We start from the raw sequence: 12,392 nt of genomic DNA on the forward strand, positions 1-12,392 counted from the left end.
GGTCATATTGTTCAAGAGAGCCGATTACCAGAGTCCCGAGCCAACATTTCGAATAATGAGGTAAACACATGTAGAGAGAATGGCGGGCCCCAGAACACTGTTTCCACCGTTTCTTTCTACTCGCACGAGGAGCATCAGCTTGTCATGGGAGTCTTCATGCTGCCATCTGTTCCGAGCGAATTACGCCCACGACACCGGGGACACCGCTTTCCACCGTCCGCCTCTGGTTTTATAGCCAAGGCTCCGGACGCTCCTCGGGTCTCTTGGAGGTTGTTCAGCACATTCTGCTTTTTAAAGAAAATAAAAAGAGGTGCTGTTGTCGCAAAGCTAGGAGAGGGCGCACATCAGTGGGTACTTCCCCTTGTCACGTCAGGCTTTCCCGAAGTTGGCCACCGAGAAGACAATGAATGTTTTGGGCGCAGAAGTTAAAAACAAACAGAACGATCAATTGAGGAAGACTCAAGATGAATCAAATGTTCTGTGGTGAAAAAGCAAAGCTGGAGATAGACAGCGCTCTCATTTATCAATCCGACACACGAACCAGCGCCAAGTGTCAAAATCATCTACCGACAAGGTTCATGCTCATCACCAACCAATCCCACCACAAGAATAATCAGCATCCGGTCGATGCAGCAGCTGAAAATGTCACACCCTGATATTTTCTATATTCAGTTTCTGACAGGCAGAGATAGAATCTGTACCAACAGGAGCAACTTTTTGGCATCTCATCGGCATTTCTCCTCCTTTGACCGTAAAGAATGTTAAGTAAATGTCCACAGTCACGTTACCCAGCTACAAAGTATATGACAGAGGAGAGTGGGTGAACTAAAACTATCGGACAGACAGCGAAGGGCCATTCAAGTATTCAAGAGAAATTGGTGCATTTTTCCAGAGCTGGAAGCAGAAACACTGACATCACAGGTTCGATGGTCCACAGTCATTCTGTTCGTCAGCATGACAATTGAATCAAAGTTGGGAGAACGCAGTCTGGAAAAATAAATAGGAAAATCCCTGGCTGAGGCTTGAATACCTGTTTTTGCTTCATGGTCTCATCTCTCAATGCCATGGAAATACAATAGTGTCTGTCTACTTTACACTGAAGGGGTGAAATTTGAAATAAAAACTTGGTAGATTATAAGGCCCTCAAAGACAAATTAAAATAATCATAAAAACTATGCACCCTGTTTGTTCAATGAAGTTAAAGTAAATTTTTAAGGAATAAATTACATTTCAATGATTTGAGCCACTTAAACATTATTTTGCCATTGCCTCATATTCATAAAATGATGGCTGTTTGGCAGCAGAGGTTGACCGGCCAGTCAGGAGTTTTCATTTTATGATATTTCTCCATCTAAACAGACTTACTACTGCACTTCCGAGGCAAGAGCGGATCCTGTCATCTCCTCGGGTAAAAATTGATGTATGCAGATCTTTAGCTCAAATCATGTTGCATTCAGGCTCTTGTCTGTTTTTGTTTCATAAAGGAGGGCCATTGTATCCCGCTCATGACATTTGGAAAGAGGCGGACGGCAATCGAGCAGCATGAAAAAAACCCCAAAGAGCACCGGACAGTTGCTGCAATTCAGATTATTATGCTGCAAACAGTAGCAGGGCAGACTTTTACCCGCTTGTCAGTCACATTTACAACCAATCAGACCTCGATGTGAACAAGTGAAGGAATCTTTTAGGCGCCTCACCTTTCTAACAGGACATGTCACCATGCTAACTTAGGCTATAGCCCTAACATGGTACAAAGGGAAATAAGAGATAAGACCATTTCAGTCATGTTGTAGTTTGTGAACTTGAATCATGTCTGATTAAGAGATCAGTTGAAACACTTGAGGATTCTGCCTGGTGCCTGGTGCCATTTGATCCTCTTAAAATGTATTTCCCAGATACTGCAGCAGAAAATAAGTTAGCCGGTTATTGATTGACACAGCTGAACAATTCCTCCATTCAGTTCGTCGGTCACTGGTGACGGACGCTGCTTTCATGGTTTAATGATCAGGTTGTGACATTAATAACTTTTAAATCCCTTATCTGTAGGTCTCTTGAGTTTCACACAGACGTGCATGTGGGCGCGCACGCACACACGCACGCGCACACACGCACACACGCACGGAATATTTTCCCCCAGTATTTCATTGATAAGTTTGGCAGCAGCTTCTGTGTTGTGTCTCACTATAATCAATTCCCAGTCTTCGTATTATGAATAGCTCAGAAAGATCATTTATTCTCTTTGAGTGAAATACTGGGCTGTCAACATCTGCATGTTTATGTTTGGTCCTATGGTCTTTGCCTCGCTCTGCTTTAAATGATTGCATTGCTTGACTGAAAGAACCCTGGGCTCCCCTCTTCAGCTGATAACCTCCAATCCAGTCCTCCCTCCCTTCTTTCCCACTAAAAGTTGACATGGCCGGGCTCTGTCTATCATCAAACTCTGTATAAACACCTTTTCTGTGAAAGCATATATCTATACAGACGCTGTGATTATTTTGGCTTTGAAGCCCAATCATTACCTCCAGACAAAAACAGGATACTTGGGAACCAACCACTGTAAAAATCCGATAGTCACTTAAAAATATATCAGTGAAAATCAAATGCGAATATTATCCTTACCAACGCAATTGTGACTCGTATCATATTCTATCAAAACAGATGCAGTGTTCTGTTTTTGCACATGTATTTCTCTCCGGTTAACCTCGAACAAGGCCGTTTTGAGGAAATAAGACCTTAGACCCAGATCAATGTCTGCAGTCCACCATGATGGTGGGTTCCCCCCCTGCAGTAGAGGGTGTGAGATCCAGCTAATCCCTTGAACAAAGCAGTCAGCATTGAAGGGCAATGCCGCTCTGATACCCATCTGCCTTTATCCTTCCTACTTCGGCTGGAAGAGGTCACTCCAAATTCAGTTAACCCTCCCTCCAATAAGTCACAGCACGTGCATGGTGGGTTCACCTCCTAATTTCCCACTTACAGCCCCGCAGTGTGTCCTTAATTAAAGTGAATTCAGGGCACCTGCAACGCCAGGGGGGATATTTCGGGGTGTGTGACAGCGGTGAGAGTAGAACTTGACTTCCCTTTGGGGCGTTACACAATCGCATACACCTCAGTTCGACGCAGTGAGAGCTCAGTATACCGGGATAAGTTAGAACGCAAGCTGTGCCACCTCCTTCCAGCTGGAGGGAGGGGGCTCCCCAGATAACCTCTGGCTATAAATAGCAAAGAAATGACGGGGGCAGCCTGGGTAATGGCTTGAACAGAGGATGAGCGCGGGGGACCAATAAATAAATAAATATCACTGAGGGGATTCACAGCTGCAACTCTACAAGGACACGCTGAGTATCAAGTTCAGGTAAGATCTGCTGTAGGTTCCGTGGACGAGAAATACAAATTTATGTAATAAATCATACGTAGACAGTCTGAAAGGCGGTAAAGATGTCGGTCCCTCCAGCTTTTACAGATGTTTCTTTGCAGTAAAGTGGAAAAACATGCACAGAGCTTAGATAACACAAGGAGGACATAAAGCTTCTCGCATTGCATTCATTCATAAAATGGATTTCATCTCGCAGGATGTAACTATTTTGTACCACTCGATGGTTCACACTGCCTGTGTTATAAATTGCTCTTGTGCACAGAGCAGCTTGCCTTGAACACCAGGCCAAAGACTGAGCTCAGAGCATTTTACCCGATTTGGATGGTTAACCATGAGAAAAACAAAGACTGTAATTCCCTTACAAATAACATTCCCGCTGCCTACATCATGAGTGGCTGCTGCCGAGCGCATACTTCTACCCTCCTTCCCCTTGGCATTATCAAAAGGAATGGAAGACAGGGAAAGCTGTCATTTGTTGCCCAGCTGGTCTCTCCCCATTGGATCCACGCATGTTCCACTGCATGACTGACTCCTATAAACACAAGACTGCAACATAAACTCTGCAATTAGGATACATGACAACTTAACTAGACATGTTGTCATTATTTCACAGTGGGTCGTGACTAAAATAGCAATGGTTTATTATTCAACCATCCATCACTCTTTAGGAAAGTCGTCCGGTTTACAAGCCAGTGTTACGTGGCAAGAATTGAAGAACACAGCGGTTAACTCAGACTGGCTGGCTGGCTGAGGCGTTAAAAGACATATAGACATGAACAGGAATTAGACTAAAATCAACAGAGAGCCGTTTGACTCCTTTACTTGACTCTGTGCTGACAGGGGAGACATAACCAGGCGATCTGCGGTAAAGAAAACAAATAAACATAACTTACAACCGTGGCTTTAAGATGTGAAATGCAAGCCTTACTCATAACAAAAGGGAAACCTGCAGCTAATGTTAAATTCGTCCTCATTCGCCTGCATGCCATTGTCCGGGGGGAAAATATGAGCGGCAGATGTTTAATGGTAAATTGAGATATGGGAGGAGACAGTTCACTGCTTCAAACGCATTTTATGTAAAGTAATAATCAACATGCGCATTATTTAGATAACCACATTAAGGGTCTTATCAGCCGCTGAGAGCCTCTGATGTCCTCTTTTGGGGGGAGAATTAGGAGCGTTTGAGTTCAAGTGAGAACACACAGTGAGATGGACTCAAATGTTTTTGACTGCAAGTCAAAGTTAATGCATTATGTCTACCATAGTGTTAACCCAGAAGTGTGGAAAGATCTGAATCAGCATATGCATAGATATACATGACTTGCTATAACATTGGGCGATGTATGATGCATGCATGCGTGTGTGTGTATGTGTGAGGCAGAGAGAGAGAGAGAGAGAGAGAGAGACATGAATGAAAATAAATGGTTTGGGTTCCACACAAAAAAGAAGGGGGGTTGTAACAATGAGAACTGACAGCATTTTTAAGTCTCTGTGCTCTATTAGACGACTTCTTTTCCTTTCGGCTGCTCCCTTCAGGGTTCGCCGCAGCGAATCAACTACCTCCACCCAACCCTCTCCTCTCTGCACCAACTAACTTCATGTCCTCTTTCCCTCCATCCATACATCTCCCTGGACCTCCTTCCCGCAACGCAGTTCCATCCCAAGCATCTTAAACAAAAAACGCAATCCCAAACCACCTTCACAAAACTAGTTAGATGGTCATACGGCACAGAATCTCCTGGAAGACTGCAGTAATATAAACAACAAAACCGGAAGTCAATTGCAATGCAACTATTCGATTATAAATCAAAAGGTTTTGATTGGTCGAGCGGCGTTGCGCTCGTGAGCCGCCGCGGTCCAACCCGTAGGGTGACTACCGTGAAGCCACGTCCAGAATATATAAGTGTACGTCCTTCATTATGCCTTTCCTCCCGCAAGACATTTAAAAAATGTTAGAGAAATTAATGAGAGTCCAGCGAGTGGTATTTTAGAGGGCTGACGCCGAGTGTCTGTCTAGCGATAATTAACGTGAACACCTTGTTGTGGCTATTAACGCTAACAAACCGGCCGCGTTTCTCCCCTCCCCGCCAACCACCACGCAGCCGGCAAGTGAGTCGCTTAAACACCGGCGTCGAGACGTATAAACGGTCGGAAACTAAAGAAAAATACTTTTTCTTCCTTCAAAATCAGACGTTTGCTCACCTGTTCCGTTCGGCGGCGGTGGACGCTGCCGTTGTTCCAGCCGGGATGCTGCCGCTGCCGCCTCGGGCGCGCGAGTCACTGAGGAGTCATCACCGCCGCTGTGGCCGCGCGCCGGCCGTTAGGTGGAGCGCGTGAAGCGGGTTTGTTTTGGCGCATTGTCCGCCGAGGATTCTGGGAAAGCGAGTTTTTTCCCCCCACCCGGCGACGTGACGTCATTCTAAGGTTTTGTTTATTTTTTTTTATTTATTTATTTATTTATTTTTTGAACACAAATAGCATAACCAAATATACATATGTATAAATAAACATGCCAAGGTAGAATCGAATGTCAATGAAACAACCGGGGATGAGGAAGCAAAGGACATTAGTTCTGTATGTAATCAGAAGTTAACATTGTTAAAGGTTTGTGAGAAATGTTTAATGCTAAAGAAAAAGAAAGTAAAAGAAAATAATTAAATGAATAGATAGATAAATAAAATAAAATTTAAAAAAAACCTACAAGGGGAATATACTTACTTTCTTACTTAATCCTCTTCGTTCCAGGTAGAACATAAAGCCTCGACTATCTGCTTCCATCTGGTCCTGTCCTGTGCAGTATGTTGTGCTTCGCCCCATGTAAGGTTTGCCATCGTTAGTTCTGAGATCACAGTTCCCCGCCAGGTTGTTTTTGGCCTTCCTAGTTTCCTCTTTCCAGGTGGGGTCCATCTCAGGGCTACTTTAGGAATGCAGTCCTGGTCCATTCGGAGGACATGTCCGAGCCATCTGAGTTGGGCAAGGGGAGTATAACATGTATTTAACTTGGTGGTTCACAAGGAATCTCAGACATCAAACTGTATATTTTTTGGTTTTGGGATTTTTCCATAAGTTTTAAGGATATTTTATGAAATTCAAAATCGTTTATAAATAACATAAAGTTGGGGGAACACTTTTGCCTTCTGTTTTTGTAGATGCAGAACTTGGCCAGGCCAAAATAACATCGACACATAGTTGATCTCTTTTGTTCCTTAAAAGTAAACCAAATGTTATGTCATCTCTTGAGTAGGAAACTGGTGACGATGGAAAATTGTCTTTAACCCATTTTTGAGTTTTAGCCCAAAAGCCCTGTACTTTTTCGCATGAGAAAAATGCATGGTCAGTGGTTTCAATGTTGTCTTCACAAAAGGTACAAATATTATCTTCAATATTAAAGTGTACCCTCAATAATTAATTACATTGGTAGATGCTATTCATACATAATTTTAAGGTTTCACTCACTTTAGGCTGACTGTGACATATTAACGCTACGACTTAAAATGTCAAGTCATTATATTCTAAAAGCTGGGTCGACAACGGTATCACCCCATCACATCCTGACGATTTTGGTTTATTTTTGTCATTGCTACTGTCACTCTGTTTATGTTCCCATCCCTGTTGTCGTTTTGGTTGTCTATTTTCACCCTTACTGTCCCCCCCTATTCTTATCCTTGATGTTTTTGTAGTTGTTCTCTCTACTGTCTATTTATTTGTGGATGTCTTTTGCCATCGTCTAATTGTCTCTCTATTTACATTTATATTCATATTTATTTTACTGCTGTGACAAAAGAATTCCCCCGATGGGGATAGATAAAGTCTATCTTATTTTAAATTAGCTCAACTCATAGGTGGAATTTTGTCGAAAGTGCTGATGAGAAAGCCACACACGACTACTAAAAAAAGCAAAGGGTTGATTTAAATATTCCGTGTCACATAAACACTATTTTGTTCTTATATACATGTATGAATGTAATTTAAATATTTTTGTTGCTTTTCGCTGAGGCATATATTTGAAGAATCTGCTGCCGTGCGCGCTTAGCCCGCATTTACCTCGAATCCCGTCATTGAGAAACATGGCCGCCTCCACGGGTGTTGCGGACGCTGCTGGCTCCGACCGCACCGGTTCTCCCGCGGCCGCCCCGGGCATGGACAGCCCGCCTCTCCAGTACAGCATGATCCTGGACCATCTCATCGGGGACAAGAGGCCCATCAAGGATCTGAGCCCGGGGGTGATGGGGGGCCTCCCGGTGCCTCCGAAGAGCGACGAGCAGAAGATGATCGAGCGGGGGATGGAGAGCTGCGCCTTCAAGTCCCTCCTGGCCTGCGTTGGAGGTCAGCTATGGCGATATTTATTTGTGCTTAACATTTATTTTATGTAGGTGCTCATCTTGCCTGCGGTTATCAGTTGGTTTCAGGCGTTTTTAGATCAATTATCCAATCGCTCCGCCCAGTTATGGTGGGACAATTTTTTTGGACCGAACCACGCAGCGAATAGCTTGACACCTAAACAGTAAAGGGCAAAAATAAGTCCTGACAAACGCTTAATAATTTAAACAAAAAAATAATAATACTCTCAATGATTTCCTATTGTTCGGGTGACAGTCGTAGAATTCAAATGAATAGTAACACAATTATGTCACGAAATGATATAGCAACAATGGTATATTCCAAGACAAAATCTAAACCCTGACACCGCTTGTATTTTATCATTGTTATTTATCTTCTTATATTATTAATTTTTATTTCTCTGTGTGGAGCACCTGGGACCACACAATTTCCTTCGGGATCAGTAATGTATTTCTGTTTCTGAAATGATCCTAAATGTTACTCAAACAACAACAACACTTATGATCATCCACAATCACTCGTTATACTATCTATCTGCCCTCCCATCAGAATTCACTAATTAACAAATAAAGACGTGTGTTCAAGTTAGTAAGTAGCGCATACTAGACATCACCTACTACACTGTGGAGACTCTACTGATTTTCTGACAGATTCTTCAAGTTTTCAAGTAGTATTTTTCCTCAACAGCAGAGAAGAATTATCTTTCTTATGTTTTTGTGATATCATTAACCCAACTCATAGAGCTGGCTCTTAATATGAATTTTTTTTGCTAAAATTGGAAACATTTATACCTCCACTAATGTCAATGCAACAAGCTTTGCACCCATAAAAGATATTAATCCCTTTTTTTCCCACAGGATTTGTCCTCGGAGGAGCTTTCGGTGTTTTCACCGCCGGCATTGACACAAATGTTGGCTTCGACCCCAAAGACCCGCTGAGGACCCCAACAGCACGGGAGGTCCTCAAAGACATGGGCCAGAGGGGCATGTCTTACGCCAAGAACTTTGCCATCGTGGGCGCAATGTTCTCCTGCACAGAGTGCATTATAGAATCGGTAGGTTGCAACCTCTACTCTTTATTTTGTGTGTGTTTGTCTTATCAGTCTGAGTCTTTAGGGCTACGACTGCACTTGACAATCACTGGCTGTTTGGGGCCAGTCGTGTGAACAAAACTTCATATTGTGCTTTGAGAGCTTTTAAGAAAGGACCAGGTCAGAGGAGAATCCAGGGAAACAAAACCCTACAGCAGGGGTGTCAAACTCATTTTCACCGAGGGCCACATCAGCATAATGGTTGCCCTCAAAGCGCCACATGCAACCGTAACAGTATAAATGTAACTAAATGTAACCGCATGTCATGAAAAATAAATGTAACTACTCCTTAATTTTAAATAACTCTGAATTTATTACTCATTCAAATCCAGAATGTTGCATATGCATTTGCATCTATTAAAAAAAAAAAAAAAAAAAAAAAAGCGTTAACTAGTTGCTCTGTTACAAAGCCAGCTGTCACAGCTTCATTATTTTTGGATGCAGCTTTCGTGAACACATACTGCTGTCATCGTAGTTTGGCTTTTAATTCTTGGACGATTTGTTGTTTTTATGGAAGGCTAACTTTGGCTTACTCAGCTCAGTGTTTGGTGTCAAAATGACGACGTAGATTGTACTCTTTGACAACCTACACTGCCTCATACTATTATTTCTCCTTGACACACAAACATGTATTCACCTTCCCATCTTTCTTGAAACAGCCGTCCATCTGCTTCAACTTTTCTCCACCTGGACATTTAGGGATCATTTGTATTTCTCAATTCCACTTGTTGAAAATCGCATGGACCTGGATACACTGCAATCTAATGGCAGGATGTTGTCACTTGGCGGATAACTTTGTTGGCACGTGTTAGGGGAAATGTCTTTATGGTCAATGCACGCGTTTGACTTGTTTATTTTAATACAATCAGACCTTTTAAGATGTTCTCACAGGCCAAATAAAATGACATTGCGGGCCATATTTGTGCCCTCGATGATTTGCGGATCAGAGGGTGAATGGTTGTATGTGATGCGTGTGTCCAGCGTGATCCCTGCCCCTCTCCCAGTGGCAGCTGAGATTGGCTCAGGCTGCCATGCGGCCTTGATTGCAACAGTATAGATCAGTGTTTCCCAACAACTGTGCCGCGGCACATTAGTGTGCCGTGAGAGATCATCAGGTGTGCCGTGGAAAAATGCCCACTTTCACCTGATTGGTCCAAAAATTATTTATCCTACGCAAATAATGTGTCTTCCTATGTCTATGTGGGCAGCGTGCCCATTCGATGGCAACGGGTAGTGAATTAACCTGTGCATCTGTGTATCAGAGTGATTAGTGACGCTTTGCGTGATACATTTTTAGAATAAAAAGTACTTGTATCTGCGTAAAAAAACAGGCAGCATTGTTGAAAACTACCAAGACGAGTGAGAAAGCAGTGAGAGCTTGAAATAAACTTGCTGAACTCATCTCTAAATCCAAACAGCCACACACCGTAGCAAAACATTAAAACTACCTGCCGGCAAAATCATTGTAGAAGTGATGCTCGGCTCTGACGTTGATAAAGAAATAGCCCGAGGTCTCTCAAATAATACAATTTTCAGACATATTGATGACATGTCTTCAGATTTTGCAAAGAAGTGTTCTGGAAAAGTAGCATATCAGTGGGAAATTTGCATTGCAACTTGACAAATCTACAGATATTAGATATATTACATTTCACACTAAGTAAATTGAGACTACGGTTTCATTCTAATTTGTTAAAAACTGTTTTTGACATATTTATTTGGTGGTGTGCCGTGTGATTTTTCTAATGTGAAATATGTGCCACTGCTCAAAAAAGGTTGGGAAACACTGGTATAGATGATGAATGAATGAATAAATCTGAATTTTCTATTGTAATGTTCTGGCGCCCCCTGCTGTTGAGCTCCATCTTCCAGAGGATGGCGGCTGATAAATGTTCCCCTGCTCAAATCACCGTACCTTCATCCAGCAGTCTTCTTCAGCTCTGACTGACTGTGGGTAGTTTTGCGTGTTTAAGTCCGAAGGGGGAGGGAGGATTTGGCCACTGAAAAACACATGAGCCTTCGCTGGAGCGGGAACGGGGGGTGCAAAACATGTGCAAAACAGACAATTTCTTCCGTTAAACTTTTAACCTCTCTGTTTTGCTGTTCAGCACCGAGGCAAATCCGACTGGAAGAATGCAGTTTACAGCGGCTGCGTCACCGGGGGAGCCATTGGATTTCGCGGTAAGTCGTCCCAATGGGTCCGTTCTTCTCCTAAACATTCTTCTGGAAGCACTTTATTTATTTTTTTCTTTCCAATCCACAGCCGGCCTGAAGGCAGGGGTTCTGGGATGTGGGGGCTTTGCCGCTTTCTCTGCCGCCATCGAGTATTACCTGCGGTGAGGCCAGCGAGCAACTCCAAGAACTGAAAAACCAAGCTGGCTCTGACTCACAGGGCGAGGGAAAGCGTAGCGGTCTTTCACCAGCACGTGGAGGAGTCAAAACAAGCGCAGGTCGTCAGGTTCCTTCGGCGGCTCTTCACGTGACTCCACACTGGACGGAAAACGCCAAGTCTTTGTTTTTTCTGAATTCTTCTTTTTAACCGCCATGTTGACAATCCAAAGAGGTCTCTGTACTGCCTGACTGGAGAAAAACAAAACACTGATCTTGTTGAACGTCATGAGTCAGACTCTTAATCCTGAATGGGATTATTCATATTAAAGTTTTTTTTTGTTAAGTTCTACAGTCTGAATTCTATTTTACTGTGTATTTGATTATGAGATAAAACTTGTTTAGGAACAGTCAAAATTAGGTGCCGGAAAATTGATGGTTGATGGTGTTCATATTTGTGGCAGGAAGTGCAATAACTGACATGGATAGATAAAAAAATGCATCAATCCTGGGGGAAAACAGCGGTCTCAGCATCGGAATAGATGTATATAGGGAATGAACTGATATTATTTATACAAAATGAGATGGATGTAATATGTACAGAATTGGATTGTTAAGTTACTAAGAATAAACTGACAATCTTGAAATATATGTATGAGCTAAAAATATGACATCAGTGTTGTATGTTAGCATGGAGTGTTGGAGGTACCCCAGTGGTACCTCAGTGCAGTTCTTTGTGTTTGACTGGGTGGGTATGCTTTTTTTATTTAAATTACAATAAGAGAGACAGTATTAAATGATTCGTTCAGAAAAGATTCAATTGCTTTCATTGGGAATAATATCTGTATAAATTCCGATTAGGTTCTGAAAATCACGGTAATAGATCGATGACGTGATGGATCCCTGGGGGGGATTAAATTGTGATGGCATCCCGGTACATCAAAGAATAAAGTCAGAAAAGTTAAATACAGTAAGGAAAATTAAAATATGAAAAAAATTACATCAATGAACCAGGTTTGTTCTGTTATCATAACCGTTTTTACCATAATAAAACATCTAATTGGCTTGAAAGACAGGAAAATACACCATCATCTTAACGTAACCCATATTATTTTAATTTTTATCTTAAGGGGCCTGTTTTTCAAATAAAATTAAATCAAATTTTAAAAAATCTGTTCACCATCAGTTTCACTTTTGTAATTAAATAAATGTTCCTGATTTACATTTAATTTCGTACGGTTTGAAAAGACATGTGCT

The 12,392-nt window shown here is 42.3% G+C and overlaps 2 protein-coding genes and 1 long non-coding RNA gene across 4 annotated transcripts in view; 2 read left to right on the plus strand and 1 right to left on the minus strand.

Annotated features, from left to right (window-relative positions):
• The window catches only part of specc1 (sperm antigen with calponin homology and coiled-coil domains 1), a 58,076-nt gene extending 52,399 nt beyond the window's left edge, over window positions 1–5,677 (minus strand). The window contains exon 1 of one of the 2 annotated variants that reach the window (XM_086160804.1): window positions 5,579–5,677. The gene's annotated coding sequence lies outside the window, so the exon portion shown is untranslated. The remainder of the gene's footprint in view (window positions 1–5,578) is intronic. The other variant, XM_086160805.1, reaches the window with a different exon arrangement.
• Window positions 3,306–6,396, plus strand: LOC147226474 (uncharacterized). The gene is made up of 4 exons (XR_015107211.1): window positions 3,306–3,355; window positions 5,567–5,800; window positions 6,122–6,193; window positions 6,273–6,396. It is a non-coding gene; the product is annotated as an uncharacterized LOC147226474 (long non-coding RNA).
• Window positions 6,397–6,791: 395 nt separating this feature from the next.
• Window positions 6,792–12,259, plus strand: timm22 (translocase of inner mitochondrial membrane 22 homolog (yeast)). Its single transcript, XM_086160614.1, has 4 exons — window positions 6,792–7,702; window positions 8,575–8,771; window positions 10,916–10,988; window positions 11,071–12,259. Exons 1-4 carry the CDS (start codon window positions 7,444–7,446, stop codon window positions 11,145–11,147), a joined length of 606 nt encoding a protein of 201 aa, XP_086016740.1. The 5' UTR covers window positions 6,792–7,443; the 3' UTR covers window positions 11,148–12,259.
• Window positions 12,260–12,392: the final 133 nt, after the last annotated feature.

This window comes from Fistularia commersonii, chromosome 15 (assembly GCF_037954325.1).
Source record: "Fistularia commersonii isolate RoL2024-O1a breed Wild chromosome 15, RoL_Fcom_v1.0, whole genome shotgun sequence".
NCBI lineage: Eukaryota > Metazoa > Chordata > Actinopteri > Syngnathiformes > Fistulariidae > Fistularia > Fistularia commersonii.

Excerpts from the sequence above, each read along its gene's own strand:
- timm22 (XM_086160614.1), top strand. The coding sequence starts at position 7,444 with ATGGCCGCCTCCACGGGTGTTGCGGACGCTGCTGGCTCCGACCGCACC. Across the intron at positions 7,703-8,574 it reads CCTCCTGGCCTGCGTTGGAG|GATTTGTCCTCGGAGGAGCT; the intron begins GTCAGCTATGGC and ends TTTTTCCCACAG. Across the intron at positions 8,772-10,915 it reads CAGAGTGCATTATAGAATCG|CACCGAGGCAAATCCGACTG; the intron begins GTAGGTTGCAAC and ends TTTGCTGTTCAG.